The sequence below is a fragment of the Mustela erminea genome, chromosome 17, assembly GCF_009829155.1.
Source record: "Mustela erminea isolate mMusErm1 chromosome 17, mMusErm1.Pri, whole genome shotgun sequence".
Classification (NCBI taxonomy): domain Eukaryota; kingdom Metazoa; phylum Chordata; class Mammalia; order Carnivora; family Mustelidae; genus Mustela; species Mustela erminea.
The window spans coordinates 38,707,423-38,728,447 of NC_045630.1; the positions used below are offsets into that span (position 1 = coordinate 38,707,423).

The 21,025-nt window shown below is 34.4% G+C and overlaps 1 protein-coding gene and 1 long non-coding RNA gene across 10 annotated transcripts in view; one reads left to right on the forward strand and one right to left on the reverse strand.

Annotated features, from left to right (window-relative positions):
- Positions 1-21,025, reverse strand: part of DENND1B (DENN domain containing 1B) — a 278,698-nt gene that overhangs the window by 35,665 nt on the left and 222,008 nt on the right. For all 9 annotated transcript variants that reach the window (XM_032317056.1, XM_032317062.1, XM_032317057.1 and 6 more), the window contains 5 exons: positions 18,377-18,467; positions 11,189-11,229; positions 10,396-10,464; positions 4,361-4,417; positions 3,234-3,341 (listed from right to left, as the gene is read on the reverse strand). In XM_032317056.1, coding sequence (XP_032172947.1) covers positions 3,234-3,341; positions 4,361-4,417; positions 10,396-10,464; positions 11,189-11,229; positions 18,377-18,467 — 366 coding nt within the window. The remainder of the gene's footprint in view (positions 1-3,233; positions 3,342-4,360; positions 4,418-10,395; positions 10,465-11,188; positions 11,230-18,376; positions 18,468-21,025) is intronic.
- The window catches only part of LOC116575689, a 46,510-nt gene that overhangs the window by 8,369 nt on the left and 17,116 nt on the right, over positions 1-21,025 (forward strand). The gene's annotated exons all lie outside the window — the stretch shown is intronic.

The window sequence follows — 21,025 nt, forward strand, 5'->3', positions numbered from 1 at the left end:
TAAGCAAGTTAATAAACATAATGTCTCTGACATATTTATTGATACCCAGATTATGCCTCGAACCATATCTATTTCTCAAAATACTTACATATGTAATTGGAAATCCTAATGGGCTCAGGTCCTAATATTATTGTGCTTAGAGAGCAACAGTAAGACTGTTTATTGATTTGGAGATAATCATAAAACAGTATCTTCATGGTTCTAGCATGAGCTTCTGTTTCTTGTATTATACAATGGATCATATTTCTAGCAAATCATTGAGACTGGATTACCACCAAAAAGTGAACCAAGGAAGCTTCTGTGGTATCAGACCACAAAAAAAGGCAGACTATGCCCAGTCCCTACTGATTTCCTTGCCCCAAATGCAAACAATGTATTTGAAGCTTATTTTCTATGTAGTTTGTTTGTGTAAGTGGCTCAGGTCTCATGTGGGAACTGAGGCAACAATGACCCACTAGGGTAGGCTGACCTTAAACTTTGCCAAGCTTCAGGTTTATGGTACAAAGACCGGCCCCTAAGTATTTAAAAATATAGATTTTTTTTCTTTTTACAAAGGCAACTTTTCGCCAAATGATTACAAGGCAATTGGAGGTAGCAAATAATCTTGAGATTTTTGTCACTGTCCTTAAAACCCTCCTCTGAGAACTGCTTTCCCTGTTCACCCCTACTACTTGCCAGTGTTCTTGGTACATGGTATTCTCCTTGCTTCCCTGGCTAGAGTTGACTGACCCAAGGATTAATGCTGGATCCGAGTGGGCTGATGACACACTTCCACAAGACAGTGGATCTGGGAATCGCAGTCCATTTCCAGCAGCTGGCTGAGCTGAGGGCCTGCAAGCCCAGCGTCAGGCACATGGAGGAGTTGAGAAAACCTCTCTATGGAAGGCACAGTGGATAGTTAAGCAGAGAGAAGAACAAGCCGGATGAGAGAGAGAGAGAGAGAAGATGGGTTGGGACATGGGGAGGGGGTGGGGGTAAGGGGTGAGGGGAGGAGGGCTGATATTCTTCCCTGAGTGCTTTTGCTTTTTCCATTTTCTGGTTCCAGTCCTACCAGAGGGCTACATACATTCCTATGCCTAACCTAAGCAGAGAAAAAACAGCAGATTGTGATAAATACTGCGGGTTACAAATGATTAGAAATATGGATCCTTAACAAATTGACCTGTTAAAACATATATCATTAACACATACACACACACACACACACACACACACACACACACACAGAGGTATATACACCCATTTCTATAATGGAACACATGTATACAAAGAAATACACATATGGGGATTACACATTACCTAAAACTCAGATATTTATCATTTGAAAAGATTGATATTCAGAAATTATCAGCACCTGCATATTAAATCTAAATATGCTGCTTAACAAATTCGTATGAACCAAGTAGGAAAATTATAATTCTTAAAAGAATAAGCCCTATTTCTCTTAATTCTTGTTAGAGTCATCATTTGTCATGTCCGCCTGAAAACCACAAAATGCTAACTGATGAATACAGATAGTTGAATTAATGATATTATACTACGTGATGGCCATGAAAATTCAGGATAAGTATGCAATAAATATAACCTATTATCCTGTAAGGTTGTAACTTTATGCAATTTTCTCTATCAGAAATTGTCTAACAGAAAACAAAAACAGAAATCTGTAATATACCTTATAACTAAATAATCAGAGAAATACACTGCTGTGTTAAAGAAAGGAAGATTTAAAAATTTATACGAGGAGCTAAAAATAGTATTCTTAACTTAAAACTGACATTTGGGACAAGGGTTTCTCTAATTCATGTGTTTTCTTTCTACCCTAAAGCATCCAATAAGTAATAAAGATCTCACTCTTTTTTTCACATAAAAATCAGTGCACCATTGTAAATAAAACATAACTGCTCCAATATTAAGGCAATAAACATTTTGCAAAAGTTTTTAAGATGTTGAAGCTTGAGAACCAAAAGGAACTGAAAATGCTAGTGATGGAAAAAATATAGAGAAATTGATTGTAAATCCATCATTGGTTTACAAGTTAATACATATTTTCCAGTTAAGAGTAGCCAGGGAAGGTTTCTATACTTGTGGAATTATTTACTGAAGGGCTTACTATAGGTCATACAATCAGCATTATTATACCAATATGCTGCAATTAACCAATACTAGTATATGGAAAATAAAATTTATAAATGGATAGATCATAGAGAAGGCACTTAGTATGGTATAAAAATGGTCCCATGAAGGCAGAGATGTGTTTTGTTTCTCCTGGAACATTTAGAGCCATGACTGGTACACAGTAAGTGCCAGTTTTCTTTATAAAGAAATGAATAAGTTTTCTTTATAAAGGCGAGGGTTTTAGTACAGTTTCACTAGCTTCTCCCCATCCCTCCTCATGACACAGAGAAGCTTTTTAAGGCCATCCCTGCTCCTGCAGTGTGTGCAGATCCAGAAAAGCTAAGTGAGCATTAGGGATGCATTCGCATCCCACTCTCCGACTAACTCCTTGTAAGTCTTAGGTGAGGTGACCATTCTGGGTATCACCTCCCTCATCTGTAAACATCAGTGACTGCAATAAATGAACTATAATCCAGTTGAAAATTCTTTTTAAAAGCTAGTTTTCTAAGGCCACTTAAAATATGATTTGGTGTATACAAATCTGGATCATATAAACCTTCAGAAACATATTTATAAAGCAAAACCAAGGTACATATAGCTATAATTCTGAACACTTTCCCCTTTAGGACAGTATTTTACATAACATCAACATATAAGCAGAAGCTTTAAATATTTATAGCAAAAAAAAATCTAACTTTAGAAAAAAACAGGCATATTACTTTATATTCTAATTTCTATAAAGGATTTTAACAAATTCCCATGCATGAATTTCATTTTATTTTTGTAGTAGAAATCTGGGATTTCCCTCCTCATCATCAAGCTATGCACATCCTATAGCAATCACATGCTTAACTGCTTCTCTCCCCTTCCTGGACTGTGAACTCTATGACGACATAATAAAGTATGCAGAGATTGGTATCTGGAATGACTGATTCCTAATCCTCTTGCAGCCTGCTCAGATACTACCTACTCAACCTCCTTGACTGGAAACACAAACTTTCTTACCATAATGATGGGGAAAAAAAAAAAAAAAAAGAACGGGTCCAAAACTGTTCTTTAAAAACTAACCAGAATTACATAATTTTAGAATTTGGAGACATAAGAGTAAATAAACCCACCTGGGCAAGCTTACGCTTTTCTGTATTTCCTCCCTTTTCATTGTGTGATGTGTAAACTGGTGTATACTGTACAGAACCAGAACAGGTCCCATAATCCTCTTCATTTTCCTACACAGGAGGAAATATACAAGTAATTATTTTAAAATACTTGCATTCCTTTTAGACAAACTATCTGATACAGATGTAAATAGCAAAATAACACTTCAGATACAATTTTTAAAAATTGGGGCACCTGGGTAGCTCAGTGGGTAAAGCCCCTGCCTTCAGCTCAGATAATGATCTCAGGGTCCTGGGATCAAGCCCTGCATCGGGCTCTCTGTGCAGCAGGGAGCCTGCTTCCCCATCTCTCTCTCTCTCTGCCTGCCTCTCTGCCTGCTTGTGATCCCTCTCTGTCAAATAAATAATAAAATCTAAAAAAAAAATCTGTTTAGGAAGAAAATGCATTTTTCTATATTATGGGTTAATAATTTCCAAAATAGTCTCTATTTTGAAAAATTTGGATGAAATTTTTATAAAGATTATTTACTATCATAAAAATGGAAGTTTTAAATATTTTTCTTCAAAGATAGAAATTCAAAACAACTGACAAAAATCTGCAAAGATGTAATATGTACTCAAATAAAAAACACATACACATAAATATTCATATATATGCAATATTCATGGATTCAAATACACATCTTCAAACACAATCTTTTATAAATTAAGAACATGCTTCAAATTAAAGTAGCAACTACTGGAAAGATCCTATAAAACCAAATGATGGCATTCCTGGCTTCATTCTGCACCAAAGATCATCTTTTTAAAGAAATTCTCAGCTTGAAGCAAGAATTTCAATTGTGATATCAAGGCAATCAACTTTATGAAAACATACATCCTGTTAAAGCATCTTTGAAGATCTCCGTTGTTCTGTGATAAAATATGCAAACAATAAAGAGATTATTCAGTGACTGCATATAGAATGGCAGATAGTTGCCAGAGGGCTTGTTATGAAAAATACATTGTTGAACAAAGGGCTAAGCATATTTCAAACGTCATTAAAAACAAAAATCTCATGTGATTTGTAAAGTATAAGCTTCAAACTAATGCAAGAATCAAGTTAGAATGAAAAGAAGAATATGACATACCTTGTGTTTTAGCTTACTCTTCACCTCCTTTATCCCCTGCTTTGCATGATTTTTTGCCTAGAAAAAGGTAACACAAGAGTCTGGCTCAGCATGGTTCTATTACCACTTAAAGAGTAAGCAGATGAGATCTCATTTCATGAAACTTGCTAATTTCATATTATTTAGAAAAAGAACAAATTATAATCTAAAACTTTATTTTCAGGAAGACCACCCCACTTGCTATTATATCTAAATTAGTGAAAACATGATTAGTCTCTATTTGCATACTACTATCATACAAAGGCTAACATATAGCCTGTTTTGCCTCCTAAACTATAGAAAATACAGGAGTCAACCAGATGACTACTGGCCAGTCCTAACTTGAAATTGTGATTAACTGGGGGTGAAAAGCAGAATCCATGTCATCCTAGCAGCAGGCTATTGGGGCAAATGTTTGGGTTTTAAGAAACCCAGGCATCTTTACAAAACTTTATTAAAATGTTTTTACAGGCAGACACAGGTTTTTATTAGGAGAAGTATCTTTTTTTTTTTTTTTTAAAGATTTTATTTATTTATTTGACAGACAGAGATCACAAGTAGGCAGAGAGGCAGGCAGAGAGTGAGAGAGAGGAGGAAGCAGGCTCCCCGCGGAGCAGAGAGCCCGATGTGGGACTGGATCCCAGGACCCTGGGATCATGACCTGAGCCGAAGGCAGAGGCTTTAACCCACTGAGCCACCCAGGCGCCCATAGGAGAAGTATCTTAATGTTACAGCTATTTTACACCCAGTTTTTCTGGTACAAATTAAAAGTCACTTAACAAAAGATGTTATCCTCATGTTCCACCGGGAATCTGACTGCAGCATTTGAGCTTCTCAGGTCCTGATATGATTCCTGTAGGATATAACTTAACTAAAGACCAATAACTGGGGACCTCCCTTAAGCCTTGGCCTTTTTTCCACTGGAAATTCGCACTCAGAGTGGCCAGAGTGGAAAAGAAAGGAAATTCACATTTATCTTGTGTTTCCTTGGTATATGACTATGTGCTGGGTACCTAGCATGTATTAGCTCATTTAATCATCACAAGTCTGTGAAGTTGGTGCTATTATTACTACATTTTACAAATAAGGAAAGTGACTCAGAGGGCATCAGTTTGCATAGCCTAGATTCAAATCTGGGTCTATTTCATTTCTAAGTCCAACTTCCCACCATCACAAAAGGGAAGGAAGAACTAAGGTTTTAAAATATATCTATTGAATATAAGTCTTACGAGAGAAAAGGCATCATGAGTCTCCTTCTACAGACATGGAAACTAAGGTCATAGGGACTTAAGACTTTCCGACTCCAATGTTCTTGTTCCTTCTACCAAACCATCCTACCTTCCCAAGTCACTTCTAGGAAGAGTGAATACATGTTTTCCCAAGTTCACTTAGGGGAAGTGTCTCATTTTTTTCCTGTTAATATCTGTAGTACCAAATACAGTATTTGATATATAGTAACTGCTCAAATTATGTCTTGAACTCGAATAAACAACTATTTCTTTACTGCAAATGAGGCAAAATTAAAACATATCACACACAATAAAAGATAACCTAAAAAGTCCAATAACTCTAAATTCTATTTCCATGGTTCTTTGGAATTAAAGCATTTTCACATTCCGTATTTTATTGGTAAAGCCACTTTATTTAAAGGGTCCTATATTAACCCCTACATCCCCATTAGGTAAAAATGAATAATTACCACAAAATATTCCTGTTTCCATCTCCCAGAACTTGTATCCATCTTTGCTCTTATTTTGTCTATATTCTAATTTATCTAAATGTCCCCCAGTCTTTCAAAATTTGCTTGATTCACACTAATCTTTTCATATGCTCCTCGGTGTATACAGTTGAATCTAGTGTCAATCAAGATTCTGTAATTCATGCACTGATTCATTTAAATGGCTGTTGCCCGACCTCCTCCACGGACCTTCTTCAGACTGTCTGGAAGATTGGGTACAGACGTTCTCTCTATCCTTTTCAATACCAAGTTGAAACTAAGCAATAAACAAGTATTCTCTACAGAGAAGTATCCAGCAAATGGCTTTAGTTAAGAATTTAAAAGGCAAAATCCTAACAAAAAAGTTGACTCAGAAAATCTTTTAGCCAAATCAATCATGTATTCACTTTACTGTTATTTTTAGATTTATAAGAAAAGTATACATGTTAGTTCTAGTTTTCTTTCTGGTCTCTATAAGGATAGAAAAATATAAGCATAAAAAAGCATAGAGAAAATGTTCCAAGCATAGAAGAATGATTTAACAACAGGACAAAATCATTATTTCCTTCACCCAATACATATTTGGTTCCTCTGTGCTATGTCCAAAACAGAGCGAAGGGACCATGATACAAACATAAAACTAGCAGGGGCAGTACCTCTGTCATTCACACTATGTGCCACACTCAGGGCTCCAACTCAAATAACCAGTACAATGCCTAGTATGCGAGAGGTACTCAAATAACTTAATGAATGAATGAGGCAGTTTAAAACATGGTTCCCAGTTTTTAAAAATTTACCATCTATGGAAAATCAAGCAAATAAATCCTGTTGAACCCATTCAGGAGAGAGAGAGATCAGAACTTTTGTTCATAGTAATTTGTGGTTAAAGGAGGAAGTTAAAGAGTTCATAGTTCAAGCAGCCTCAAAAAGATGAGTTTTAGGTACAACTATGGAAGTCACAAACTGACTTTACTTGTCCCAAACCGCTTGACTTCTTGATTCATGTGCAACATGATCACAAGATAAATGATGAAAGCAATTAAGAACATTCTGAAGACCTTAACTGGCTTGAAATTAATTTAGGGAATTATCTTCCAGAGAGCAGAATTTTGACTTCTTAACATTTTACCATTGGGCAGAAAATAAAACACTCTACTGATGAGAAAGATAAAAATATGAATAATGAATAAGTTTTGAACATGTTTATTTCTGGGTTTTTGTCGAAAATAGAGAAAAATTAAGGAGAAAAACATAATTAGCAAAGTAATACAAAACATTTTCTCTTAGACTGAGGAAAAATTTCCAAGTGCTTGTTCAAGGAATAAAATAAGGGGCACTTGACTGAGAAACCTTTTTTCATAATCTTAAATGAATGTGAGAAACAAGGACAGTCTGATGTTTTGCATGGCAGCCATATGCTATTTCATCATAAAAAAATAAAATCTCTCCAAAAACTGTATATAAATCAAACCACCAGTATTATAGTAAGATAGTGATACACTCAGAGAGGTTTTCCAGAAAAACTATGAAACAACCAAACAAAATGCACAGGCTCCTGTTTCCAGGCAAAATGGATTCAAAATGGATTCCTCTTCCTATGATGAGGCTTCAAACAGCTCAGAATTGTGGCACTATTTTTGAATCCACTCTGTAGATTAGCTTCCCTACTATAAAATGTAATCTTTGAAATGGATTTTTTTAACAGTAATGGTGGCTACATATATGTCATAATTGTAAGTCAAAACAAGAATATAAGTTCTAAGCTTATTAAAATATATTATCTCATTATTAATTCAATCATACCACTTCCTTTACTGAGAGAGCATTTGAAGATAAACTCTTACAAAATCACAACTATTGCCCTCAGGTGCCTGGGTGGCTCAGTTGGTTGAGCCTTGGACTCTTGATTTCTGCTCAGGTCGTGATCTCAGGGTCCTGAGATTGAGACCAGCACTGGGCTCACATTCAGTGTGGAGTCTGTTCGAGTTTCTCTGACCCTCCCCCTGCCTGCACGTGCTCTCTCTCTCTCTCAAATAAATGAATGAATAAAATCTTTACAAAAATCCTACTTCCCTGAATATTTTTAGAAATAAAAAATACATATGACCTACTACATTTAAAAATTATTTTACTGAATACCAACCCACTAGCTCCAACCAGTTTAATACTAGAGAAAAAGATGCACACAGGCAAAAGAAGTGCTGAAACAGGGATATGAGGACCCAGTAGGTATGTGAACCCTTATGGTGTGGGGTTGGACATTTTATAGGGAAATAGCTAATGCTTAAACTAAGTCTTATAGAAAGAATTAGTGTTTACTGGGTGGATAAAATCCAAGAAATAAATGCGCCAGTTAGTAGAAATGGATTGTGAAGGATAGAGGCAGAAGAGAACATCTTGCATTCATGAAATGAGGAGTAGCTCAGTATCTCTAGAAATACGGCAGGCTCTAGGGGCTGGGTGAATTGAAAGGACAGAAGAGAGATCAGGTCTTGAAGGGTCTTAGCTATTATATTAAGGAGATTTTTATTTTATTAATTATTTTTGTTACTGCTATTGATATGGCAATTTTCGTTTTACTTCAGCCATGGAGAATCACTGAAGAATATTAATGATAGAGAGTCAAACATCTCTGAGGGAAGAGAACATGCAATATTTGCCTATTTTTTCTACTTTAGTCTCAAGTATACAATGGGAATTTAAAATTTGTTAATAAATGAAAGAATCAAATCTTTAAAAATAGCACTTTGTTGCTCCATATCACTCGGCATCAGGGAAATACAAATCAAAACCACAATGAGATATCACCTCACACCAGTCAGAATGGCTAAAATAAACAAGTCAGGAAATGACAGATGCTGGCGAGGATGCGGAGAAAGGGGAACCCTCCTACACTGTTAGTGGGAATGCAAGCTGGTGCAGCCACTCTGGAAAACAGCATGGAGGTTCCTCAAAATGTTGAAAATAGAACTGCCCTATGACCCAGCAATTGCACTACTGGGTATTTACCCTAAAGATACAAACGTAGTGATCCAAAGGGGCACGTGCACCTGAATGTTTATAGCAGCAATGTCCACAATAGCCAAACTATGGAAAGAACCTAGATGTCCATCAACAGATGAATGGATCAAGAAGATATGGTATATATACACAATGGAATACTATGCAGCCATCAAAAGAAATGAAATCTTGCCATTTGCGACAACATGGATGGAACTAGAGCGTATCATGCTTAGCGAAATAAGTCAAGCAGAGAAGGACAACTATCATATGATCTCCCTGATATGAGGAAGTGGTGATGCAACATGGGGGCTTAAGTGGGCAGGAGAAGAATAAATGAAACAAGATGGGATTGGGAGGGAGGGAGACAAACCATAAGTGACTCTTAATCTCACAAAACAAACTGAGGGTTGCTGGGGGGAGGGGGTTTGGGAGAAGGGGGTGGGATTATGGACATTGGGGAGGGTATGTGCTTTGGTGAGTGCTGTGAAGTGTGTAAACCTGGTGATTCACAGACCTGTACCCCTGGGGATAAAAATATATGTTTATAAAAAATAAAAAATTAAAAAAAAAATAGCACTTTGTTATGGACTGCTTCAATCTAAGTGTGCAATTTTACTGATAGCTTTGAAATAAACAAGACCTGTTTTTAGATTATATAAAGGGAATATCCTTTCTATATAACAGTTTTTGTTTTGTTTTGTTTAATTTTTAATTTTTTATAAACATATATTTTTATCCCCAGGGGTACAGGTCTGTGAATCACCAGGTTTACACACTTCACAGCACTCACCAAAGCACATACCCTCCCCAATGTCTATAACCCCACCCCCCTTCTCCTAACCCCCCTCCCCCCAGCAACCCTCAGTTTGTTTTGTGAGATTAAGAGTCTCTTATGGTTTGTCTCCCTCCCGATCCCATCAACAGTTTTAATAACTGAATTCACTTTGGTCAATATTAACTCTAAATTTTTTAAAGCTTTTTAAAATTAAATTAAATTAATTAATTTTTAAAAGATTTTATTCATTTATTTGATAGACAGAGATCACAAATAGGCAGAAAGGCAGGCAGAGACAGGAAGGGAAGCAGGCTTCCCACTGAGCAGAGAGCCTCAATCCCAGGACCCTGAGATCATGACCTGAGCTGAAGGCAGAGGCTTTAACCCACTGAGCAACCCAGGCACCCCTAAAGCTTTTTTTTTAAAAGAAAAAATAAGAAGTATTCTAGATGTACGTGTCTGTCAGCTAGGAAAATGTATGATTTTATTAATAGAATTTTTAAATATCAAAAGAAAACTTACAAATTTATATGCTGTCCGTACAGCTGGAGTTGCTTTGGTCATTGCTGTGTTAAACAGTGCACCTCCTTTCTGTAAAGAAAAAGAAGAAGTATATTTCAAAAAATTTCAAGCCAGACTGTCCTGAAAACAAAGTATTATTAATAGTATGGAAAAAGAGCTTTTCTCACAAATTAAAGACCTACAGAAATTATGTCACATTAAGTGTTTTCAAACTTTCATATACTATAGTAATTTCAGACAAAATGTAAACATTCTACTCTGTTTCTTTTAGTTGATGTAATACATGATTTAAAAATCATTTCATCTTTGCAGTTTAGGCAGACTTCAGAAATATGACCAGTAATAGGTATATTTAAAACTTAATAAAAAAAAAAGAACTAAAATCAACTGTTTATCAATTGTTTTAGGTTGGACAATAAAGTCTAAATGTGTGGAGGCAAGTTTTACATTTAAAAAAGATCATATTAACAACAAGCACATTACCAAAAATGATAAAACTCCCCTCAAATGATACTTCTCCTAATTTCTTTGTTCTAGGACAGAATATTAGCTGACAATAACAACTTGTTTTTCAAAACACACCATTTATCTCTGCACAAAAGCTTTTCATTTTAAAATTATGAATATCAATAAATTATAATAGCATAAAATAAAAATATTTAAAATGTGAAAAAGTACAAACATTTCAAATATTGCCAATAAACGGCATAAGTATAAACAGCATCATTTTACTGAACACTTCTCCAGATACATTTGAGTGAAAGAGGAAGAAACAGTGAAGGGTTATCATTACCTTGACTGTATGTACCCATTGTTGATAGGACCTTGGGTTTCCTGGAAAATATAAAAATAAGATGTCAGGACTATTTGATCTAAAATAAATCATAAACTAAAATTCATCAAGAACTAATATTTCCAGATGTTAGTAGGCAGATTTTATTTATCTGCAATGTTGTGAAAAAAGCAATGTTATTGTAAAACTATTCAACTGTTCTCTTAGGAACACAGTGATTAGAATGTTTTAGAACAGAGATCTTTTCTTTTCTCATGTATGAAGGTAATATGTTTTTCTATTTTCTTTCATTTTAAGGAGGGATAAAATAAACCCTCTTTTTTGAAATCCAAGATTCCTATGCCTTTTGTACTAATTTTTCAATGTTTTATATCTATGTTGTCTCATAAAAGTGTGTCTCTTTTATGCAACTGTGTTCATTTAAAAATAATATTGCCAGTGCATAGGAAAAGAAAAAAAACTAGATGGGAATTTAAAAATGCAAAGAAACTTGAAGACAAAAGAGATTATTCTATGGTTTTTAACTATTAACATTAATGGATCACAGATTCCACCGTAATGCAATACAGTCAAGTTCTAAAGATATTCTCTAGTTGTAAATCCAAATTTGAAAGATACTACCCAAGGAAATGTGAAGCCAATGAAGGTTTTAGTTTACAGAGCATCATGGTTATTAGAAAGTTCAAATCCTGACAAAGTTCTTTTTTTTTTTTTAAGTTTTTATTCAAGTTCCAGTTAGTTAACATACAGTGTAATATTAGTTTCAGGTGTACAATACAGTGACTCAACACTTCTATACAACACCCGGTGCTCATCACAAGTGCACTCCTTAAAACCAGTTCTAATAAAACTAGTAATCACATATTTGGTTCCAAATATGGTAATTTAATCAATAAAATGACATCAAAGGGCAAAAAAAGAACACACAATAACCTCAAGTAATGCTTTAAATCAACTGACTTAGATTTCATCTACCTTCTTGGTTTAAATGCTTAAAAAACAAAGTCCTGATGGCTACTCCAAGTACAAGTAATCCCTAAAACAGATTATGGTCTCTTCTTTTTTTCAATTGTGGTATAGTTGACATACAACATTAAGTTAGTTTCAGATATAAAGCATGATTCGATATTTGTATATATTGCAAAGTGATCACCACATAAGCCTAGTTAAGATCTCCACCATATATGTTCTCCACTTGCATATTGTTGTGTTCTTTTAACAAATTTATTACCTTGCTATTATAAAATAGAAGCAGAATGATCCCAGCCCAAGAATTTATTTCCAGCTGTTCTCTTTGCATTCCTAACCAACATCAGGCAAAATTTGTACAGCTCTGATTTTACTCCTGTAATTAAAATCTTTCTCTAACTCACAGAAAAAAATCAAGAAATAACCCCCATTGTAAAAAACATCTCTTACTACTCAGCACTGCACTTCACTTTTCTGGAAGAAAATACCTGAGCAAAAATAATATTGTTACTAATTTTATGAAATGATTATAGCAAAATGTGTCTACTTAAAATAACCTATGTAAATAAAATCTGCACTGTCAAAAAAACTATGAGTTTCAGGTGGTATTTGTCCTAAATTTTTAAATTATATTTCTTTTATAAAATGACAAAAAATTATTCTATCAATTTATTTCCAAGGAGAGTTTATTAACAAAAAAATAAACAGTATGTCTTTTTCCAGATTGTTCATATACTTTTACTTCTCTACTAAATGTTCTCAACAGTTCATATACTTATTAACTTCTCTATTAAAAGTGATTGGATATAAATCACACATTTAAGACTTGGTTGTTATTTATAGTATTCTGGAAAGTGCTTTACTTTCATTCTTTCCCCAAAATAAATGGAAGAAAATAGAAAGAGAAACACTAACTTCTATATGATAACTATTTAGCATTCTGCAACACTTGTCAAATCAGAAAATAATTTTTTAAGCCCCTAATCTACAAAGAAAATAAGTATCATAAAATTTCAGAGCAGTTATAGAAGGAACAGTGTCTTATTTAGAGTTGTGAGGAATAAAAATAGCTCTCATATTCAACTCTCCACAGGTCACAAAATGTTTTTATACCTACATTCCCTTATTTGAGTTGTGTTTTTGTACTCCAAGATAGGTAAAGCAGGTAGTATCTTAGGCAGCACAGTTCAATGAGAAGGAAGTGGACTTTGGAGTCCAATGGTCTGAAGGTTCAAGTCCATTGTATCCTTGTAAACTATGGCGTTTGGGACGAGGTCTTTAACCTGGCTGCTACAATGTTACTTAGTACAGTACCTAGCACATCACAGACACACCAAAAATGTAAGTTATTATTGTCAGTAACTTGCCAAATGAAGAAAGTGAAGGTTCTGAGGTGGCACATTATTTGCCCAAGGTCACAAAGATAGCAACTGAGAAAGAATAAGAATCTAGGTATTTGAATTCTTGGTTCTGTAGTCCTTCAACTCTAAAAATTCTACCTCTTAAGACTGTTAAATAAAATATGATAAAACAGAGATTTCCTCTCTATCACTTCACACTAATTACATTAGAAATGAAAATGGGCTGTTCAAAGCAGATACCTTGAGAAGAAACAGTTCACAGAATGACCAATAATAATCCAGAATTATATGCACGGCGGAAAACAGAAGTCCTTACATAAACTGCTTGAGATGATGGGGAAACATGGTACTATATAGGTAGAGTCCTGCTAAATTTTTTTTAAAGATATTTGTTTCTCTAAATTTAGAGCTTTTCAAATTGAAGGCTTCTATTCCCACAAAATTTATGAGACAAATGCATTATTTTAAAAAATATTGTTTAAAGGCTGTTTTTCTTCTTAAAAATGAATCTGAATGCCAAAAAAAAAAAAAAAGTCCTTCCTAAAGTCACTGGATTATGGAAATAACAAGCATTATTGAGGAAATTCCTAGCATTGTTCTCATTAAACATATGAGTGGTTTTCTCACACTCAAGGACAGAATATCTTTGTCTCTCACTTGTCCAAAGACTTCTTCCTTAAATATATTTGTTTAAATTCCAGAAATTTATAGTTATTTTTCAAAAAAATATAAATTCACCTAAACTCTTCAGTGAAGCCAGAAAAATGCCAGTAAAGTGGATGACTACCTACTATCTCTTCCAATCACCTTGGTGCCTTAGTCAGTACAGGAAAAGAGAGAAAATAAATAGACTAATCAGATTGTATCAGGAAACTAATGAGGAAACAAATGCTAATGAAGAATAACTATACGCTTCTTTATAAAATCAATCTGAAAATGTTTCTCCTTCTGAAAGTTTAGATAACTGGAAGTGGATTTAAAAAACTAGCCTGACTTTAAATGAAAAAAATATGTAACCCTCCCCCCACCACGTTCTTAACTACTCAATATTCCTTGGCTGCTTGTTCACAGACCAATATTTTTATTTACTTAATTGTACCCTTTGTCCTACTTCTGTCCACTTCTATTACCTTTTAGCCTCTATAGATATTCTTCCCTTTACATACTTCCTGATATGACTTCTCTGTTAAGGCTGAATATTCTACAAAGGTCTCATGAAAAAATCAGGAGTAACAGGGATTCCTTTAACAGTCCTGAGCACAGGAATTTACAGGACAGAAATCAGTTTTTGGAAATCTGTACGCATTCACAGTCTTTAGCCATAGTTCTAGATTCAGTGTGAATCTAGATTTTCTATGTAAGACTGTCCTGCTTTGTATATTCTTATCAGAGCCAAAACAATTACAAAGTTTCACTGTGCTCATTTTCATTTTATCATCACCCGTGCATACTGGAAACGAACAGGATACATAAACTGTTACTACAATGGCACAGAAAGGGGAGAAATTAGATGCTTCTTTGAAATTTCCTAATTATTTTTGCTTAGCTTTAGTGAATGTTAATTTTTCTTAGGGTGATCTTTCTTGGGGCTTAGTAGAAAAATCTTCAACGGATAATCACAAGACAGGAATTTTACTTTTATCCACTCGGAGTGGAGAAGGCTTGGGCAGTGCTCTTGTTTACTGAATGTCTTCTAATTAAGAAGATTTCTTATCATAAGAAAGCAATATATTATAGTTATTAAAGCAAGAGCTTTGAACGCAGGCAGATACATGACGAGTTCAGACTCTAGCACTACTAGCTGTGTGACCTTGAGCAAATTGTTGAGATAAGTGCCCTTTAATTTATTGCTTTACCTATCTTGGAGTACAAAAACACAACTCAAATAAGGGAATGTAGGTATAAAAACATTTTGTGACCTGTGGAGAGTTGAATATGAGAGCTACACTGTGGAGAGTTGAATATGAGAGCTACTACTACTATTTAATTTAATGCTTTACCTATCTTGGAGTACAAAAACACAACTCAAATAAGGGAATGTAGGTATAAAAACATTTTGTGACCTGTGGAGAGTTGAATATGAGAGCTATTTTTATTCCTCACAACTCTAAATAAGACACTGTTCCTTCTATAACTGCTCTGAAATTTTATGATACTTATTTTCTTTGTAGATTAGGGGCTTAAAAAATTATTTTCTGATTTGACAAGTGTTGCAGAATGCTAAATAGTTATCATATAGAAGTTAGTGTTTCTCTTTCTATTTTCTTCCATTTATTTTGGGGAAAGAATGAAAGTAAAGCACTTTCCAGAATACTATAAATAACAACCAAGTCTTAAATGTGTGATTTATATCCAATCACTTTTAATAGAGAAGTTAATAAGTATATGAACTGGGTAATCAAAATACCTCAGGGGCTCTGAGGATTAAAGGAGATAAAATTTGTAGGCTCTTATAAGAGATTCTGTTACATATTAATATTCAGTAAGAACAATTATAATTATTCTTACTGTAACTATGAGAGAAATGAGTTATAATAGTTTACTTCTTTGAAAAATAGTTTCATATCATGATACAGACATCTTTATAAATATAATCTAAATGACAAATGTATAATGTTCTTTTATATATATCATTTATAAGAACATTACTAATTTTTATTATATTCATATTTTTATTTCAAATCCTAATAAATTGTGCTTTATTTCTTCTAAGAATAATCTCTATATATCTCTAAAATAATAACCTAAAATACAATGATTAAAAAATGACACTTGATAGCCAGACATAATTTGTAATATACTTTCTTGCTGTACATACTGAAATACTTGTTGAACTATGCTTTCCCTTTAATTCACTATTGCTCCCGCCACCACCAAATTAAGATAAGCATTCAAAACTTTTTGCATTTTAAGAAAGAACAGCAAAGTGGTTGGCATGAAGTTGTACTGCAAATGTAGCCGTCTCTAAGTCAGATGCCAACCGGTGATTAACATTCCATTCTTTTTAAATCATGAGACCTTTAATGAAAGATTTTAGCAACCCCTCTCCCACCAGAAAAGCCACCCACCTATCCTCTATTCTAGAACAGAGGTATCTGGACCAATGGTTAAGACTACAGAATTCGACTCTACAAAACGATCACAGTTCTACCCCATTACTGTCACAAGATGTCATCTTCAATTCCATATACGATACTAGCCCCACGGGTCATAAAAATAATGAGACAGCAGTTATATAAATACTGAATGGATGCCTCAAGCAATTTGTCCATGAGCTGACAATATTTTGCTTGTCTGAGTTGAAAAGTAAAAAAGCCTTATTTTAACACAAAAGTTCCATTGAAGCTAAATTTTTACCCATGAGCTGAGGAAAGCAAGGAGCTTGGCTTATTCGTTGAGTCAAGTAAACTAAGTTTTTCCCAAAGCTAAATGCTTTCAGTGAAATGCTATACTTATGTCAGATGAAGGTCCATAAATGCTCAGTTCATCTCTACCTCTTTTAATGAACAAATTTTCTCAATGGTTTTTGTATTTCGATGGTACAAAAATACATCTTATTTAAGAGTAAAATTAAATGTGGGGAAAATTGTGGACGCATACTTATTACTATTTGTCTTTTCATGTTTTATTTATCTTTTCTAGCAGCTATTTATTCAAACACACACTAAAGACATCTCTTCCCTAAATTAAACCTACGATAAAATGTTACTATTATACATGGTGAAAATGAACATACCAGAGATTTTTGTTTGTTTAGTTCACCCTGTACCTGGAACAGTGCCTACTATATATGTACACACTTAGCACAACACCAGCTGAATGAATGAATGTGACATTTCAAGGACTCAAGCAAAATTCTCTGCCAGAGTCAGGGCTGTATACTGAAGCAATCATGTACAAGTACCAGTTCATAAGTCATTAACTGTCTAGGTAATTGTAATGTTGTCTGAATACTTACATATGAAACACTGTCTTTGTTTAATTATATTAAAGTGCATTATATTAAATAAAAATGAGATATCACCTAGCTTATGTTTCACACATACAAAATAATACAACGCCTTCCATTTTTTTAGTGAGCACTTTTTACAGTGACAAGTGTAAGCACATGGGAAGGTAAACTGAAAAGTCTTTTCCTCATGCTGCAATGTTCTGCAAAGCAAAAAAAAAAAAAAAAAAAGGCAAAGACTACTATAACAATACACTTACTTAAAATGTAAAAGCACTGTGGTATTCACATCTTTTTTTTTAGATTATATTATCAAATACTTCAACTATAATCTTTGTTCTTTAAATCTTACTTAGTAGTAGACCTCATTGTGGGTTATTTTTAGCAGACAACACTAGTCAGGATGAAAGACAGGAAGATACAAGCTAAATGCATTTCTGTGACATTTATTTCTACTAATATTAAAAGATTATTCAAGCAAACAGCTACCAATTCATGAGACCATTTTTTTTTTTAAGATTTTATTTATTTATTTGTCAGAGAGAGAGCGAGAGAGAGCACAGGCAGACAGAGTGGAAGGCAGAGTCAGAGGGAGAAGCAGGCTCCCTGCGGAGCAAGGAGCCTGATGTGGGACTCGATCCCAGGACGCTGGGATCATGACCCGAGCCGAAGGCAGCTGCTTAACCAACTGAGCCACCCAGGCGTCCCTCATGAGACCATCTTAACACCTTGAATAATAAAATAAGTTAACACCATAGCTCATAATTATAAGATCAAAAAATATATCTAAGACATTCTATGTTTAAGAGAAAATAGTTCCTTATGAAGTAGATTATATCAGACACAAGTGTAAAAATCAAAACAATTGTTACTCAGAAAATGGATAATCACACTGGAACTAGTCTTTACCTCCACAAAAGCCACCAGAAGTGATTTCCTCTTCAAATACATCAGAGAAACCCCTTCCTGCATTTAGTTTTGCCAGTCGACCATCAATAAACTGAAATTAAAAAGTGTCAAATATGTTAATTTTCGCTTTCTTCATAAAATTAATTTTACTTACAGAAAAATATTAACATCAGATACTTATATAAATATAAATTACACATATATATGTATATACACACATATACAGATACATGTCAAGAAAACTCAAACAATTAAAATAGCCCAGTAAAATAACAGCACTTTAATTAAATCAGAAATGTATGGTACAGACTGTGACTTCATTAACGAGAAAAATAATGTACGATTTACTGGCACTTGGCTACTTTCTATTTTGTCTACCCGTGGCATCTGAAATTTGTACCTTCTGGATTATAAAAAAATGTTATAAATGTTTTCAGGTTTCTCCATCCATAATGAAGGCGAAGTATCTTTAAGGTCCCTTGCATAAGAGACAAAGGGAGACTTAAATGATAAGTCTTAAGACTTAAGACTTAAATGATAAGAAAGACTTAAATGATATTTGAAGGATAAACCTGAAGATTTGGAGATTAATACCAAATGTTCACTTTCATGATGGAATTAATCCTGGCCATAATTTTTTTACTCTGGAAAATTTAAATTTAACCAAATTAAAATAGCTTGACTTTTAAACAATTCTCACTCTTAGTTCTAAAAAAAAGTTTTCTATCTAAATGAACAAAACTAATTTAGAGAAGTTCTATAGAGCAATACAGTATTCCTCAGGTAGCATTTAAAAAATTATTTAATGACAGTAAGTTACACCTGTTTTTTAAGACTCTGAGACAGAAATCTCTTACAAGCCAAAATTAAGAAAGAAACAAATGAAACCAACACAGTCCTGTTCAAAATGTGGTTTAACTCAGGACTGCCTTTGTTGTGTCCCACAGATTTTGAACCGTTGTATTTTCATTATCATTTGTTTCCATGATTTTTTTCAATTCTTCTTTAATTTCCCGGTTGACCCATTCATTCTTTAGAAGGATGCTGTTTAGTCTCCATGTATTTGGGTTCTTTCCAAACTTCCTTTTGTGGTTGAGTTCTAGCTTTAGAGCATTGTGGTCTGAAAATATGCAGGGAATGATCCCAATCTTTTGATACCGGTTGAGTCCTGATTTAGGACCCAGTCAGAATGGCTAAAATAAACAAGTCAGGAAATGACAGATGCTGGCGAGGATGCGGAGAAAGGGGAACCCTCCTACACTGTTAGTGGGAATGCAAGCTGGTGCAGCCACTCTGGAAAACAGCATGGAGGTTCCTCAAAATGTTGAAAATAGAACTGCCCTATGACCCAGCAATTGCACTACTGGGTATTTACCCTAAAGATACAAACGTAGTGATCCAAAGGGGCACATGCACCCGAATGTTTATAGCAGCAATGTCCACAATAGCCAAACTATGGAAAGAACCTAGATGTCCATCAACAGATGAATGGATCAAGAAGATGTGGTATATATACACAATGGAATACTATGCAGCCATCAAAAGAAATGAAATCTTGCCATTTGCGACAACATGGATGGAACTAGAGCGTATCATGCTTAGCGAAATAAGTCAAGCAGAGAAAGACAACTATCATATGATCTCCCTGATATGAGGAAGTGGTGATGCAACATGGGGGCTTAAGTGGGCAGGAGAAGAATAAATGAAACAAGATGGGATTGGGAGGGAGACAAACCATAAGTGACTCTTAATCTCACAAAACAAACTGAGGGTTGCTGGGGGGAGGGGTTTGGGAGAAGGGGGTGGGATTATGGACATTGGGGAGGGTATGTGCTTTGGTGAGTGCTGTGAAGTGTGTAAACCTGGTGATTCACAGACCTGTACCCCTGGGGATAAAAATATATGTTTATAAAAAATAAAAAATTAAAAAAAAAGTAAAAAAAAATGTGGTTTAACTACCTTATATTATCATAGAATAATTTTGAACCAAAATGTTAGAAGGATTTAAACAGATGTAGCCTAAAAGATGTATAGTACTGGCTTTTTTTTTTTTTTTAAAGAGTGTGAGTTGCTCTCATAAAAATTAAAACTTTTTGAGGGTAGGGACCACAGATAACCCAATTTTACATCCATTAGGGATATAATGGAATAAAAAAGTTTCCAATAGTATAAGCAAATATGAACAGGAGTTTGGAGAATGAAAGGCTTGTATCACATCGCTGCTACTTATTAGCTTTATGATCTTGGGCAACTTGCTCTCTGTGAGTCTGCTTCCCCTTCTATAAAACGGGAAAAATAATAAATATCTTATGGCGTTTTGTGAGGGTTAATTGAAACAATATGAAGTACCTAGATTGCAGGCAGAGAATAAATGTTAAATACTAAAGTCCGCCTTTTCTCACGACCACCACCTATTCGATCTCTGTCAATTTAAGGATTTCCTGAGTGTAGGATCACTGTCTTTCTCATGTACATATCTTGAATACCTGGCAAATGCCTCACATATAGTTTGAAATGAATGTTTGCTGAAAGACTCACGTATACTGAAACAATGTGAAAGGCATGTGTACGTAATTATTCATTTCATTGTATCTTGAGATAAAAGGTAATAACAATCTTGGCATCTTCCCTACATATGATAAATGGTTG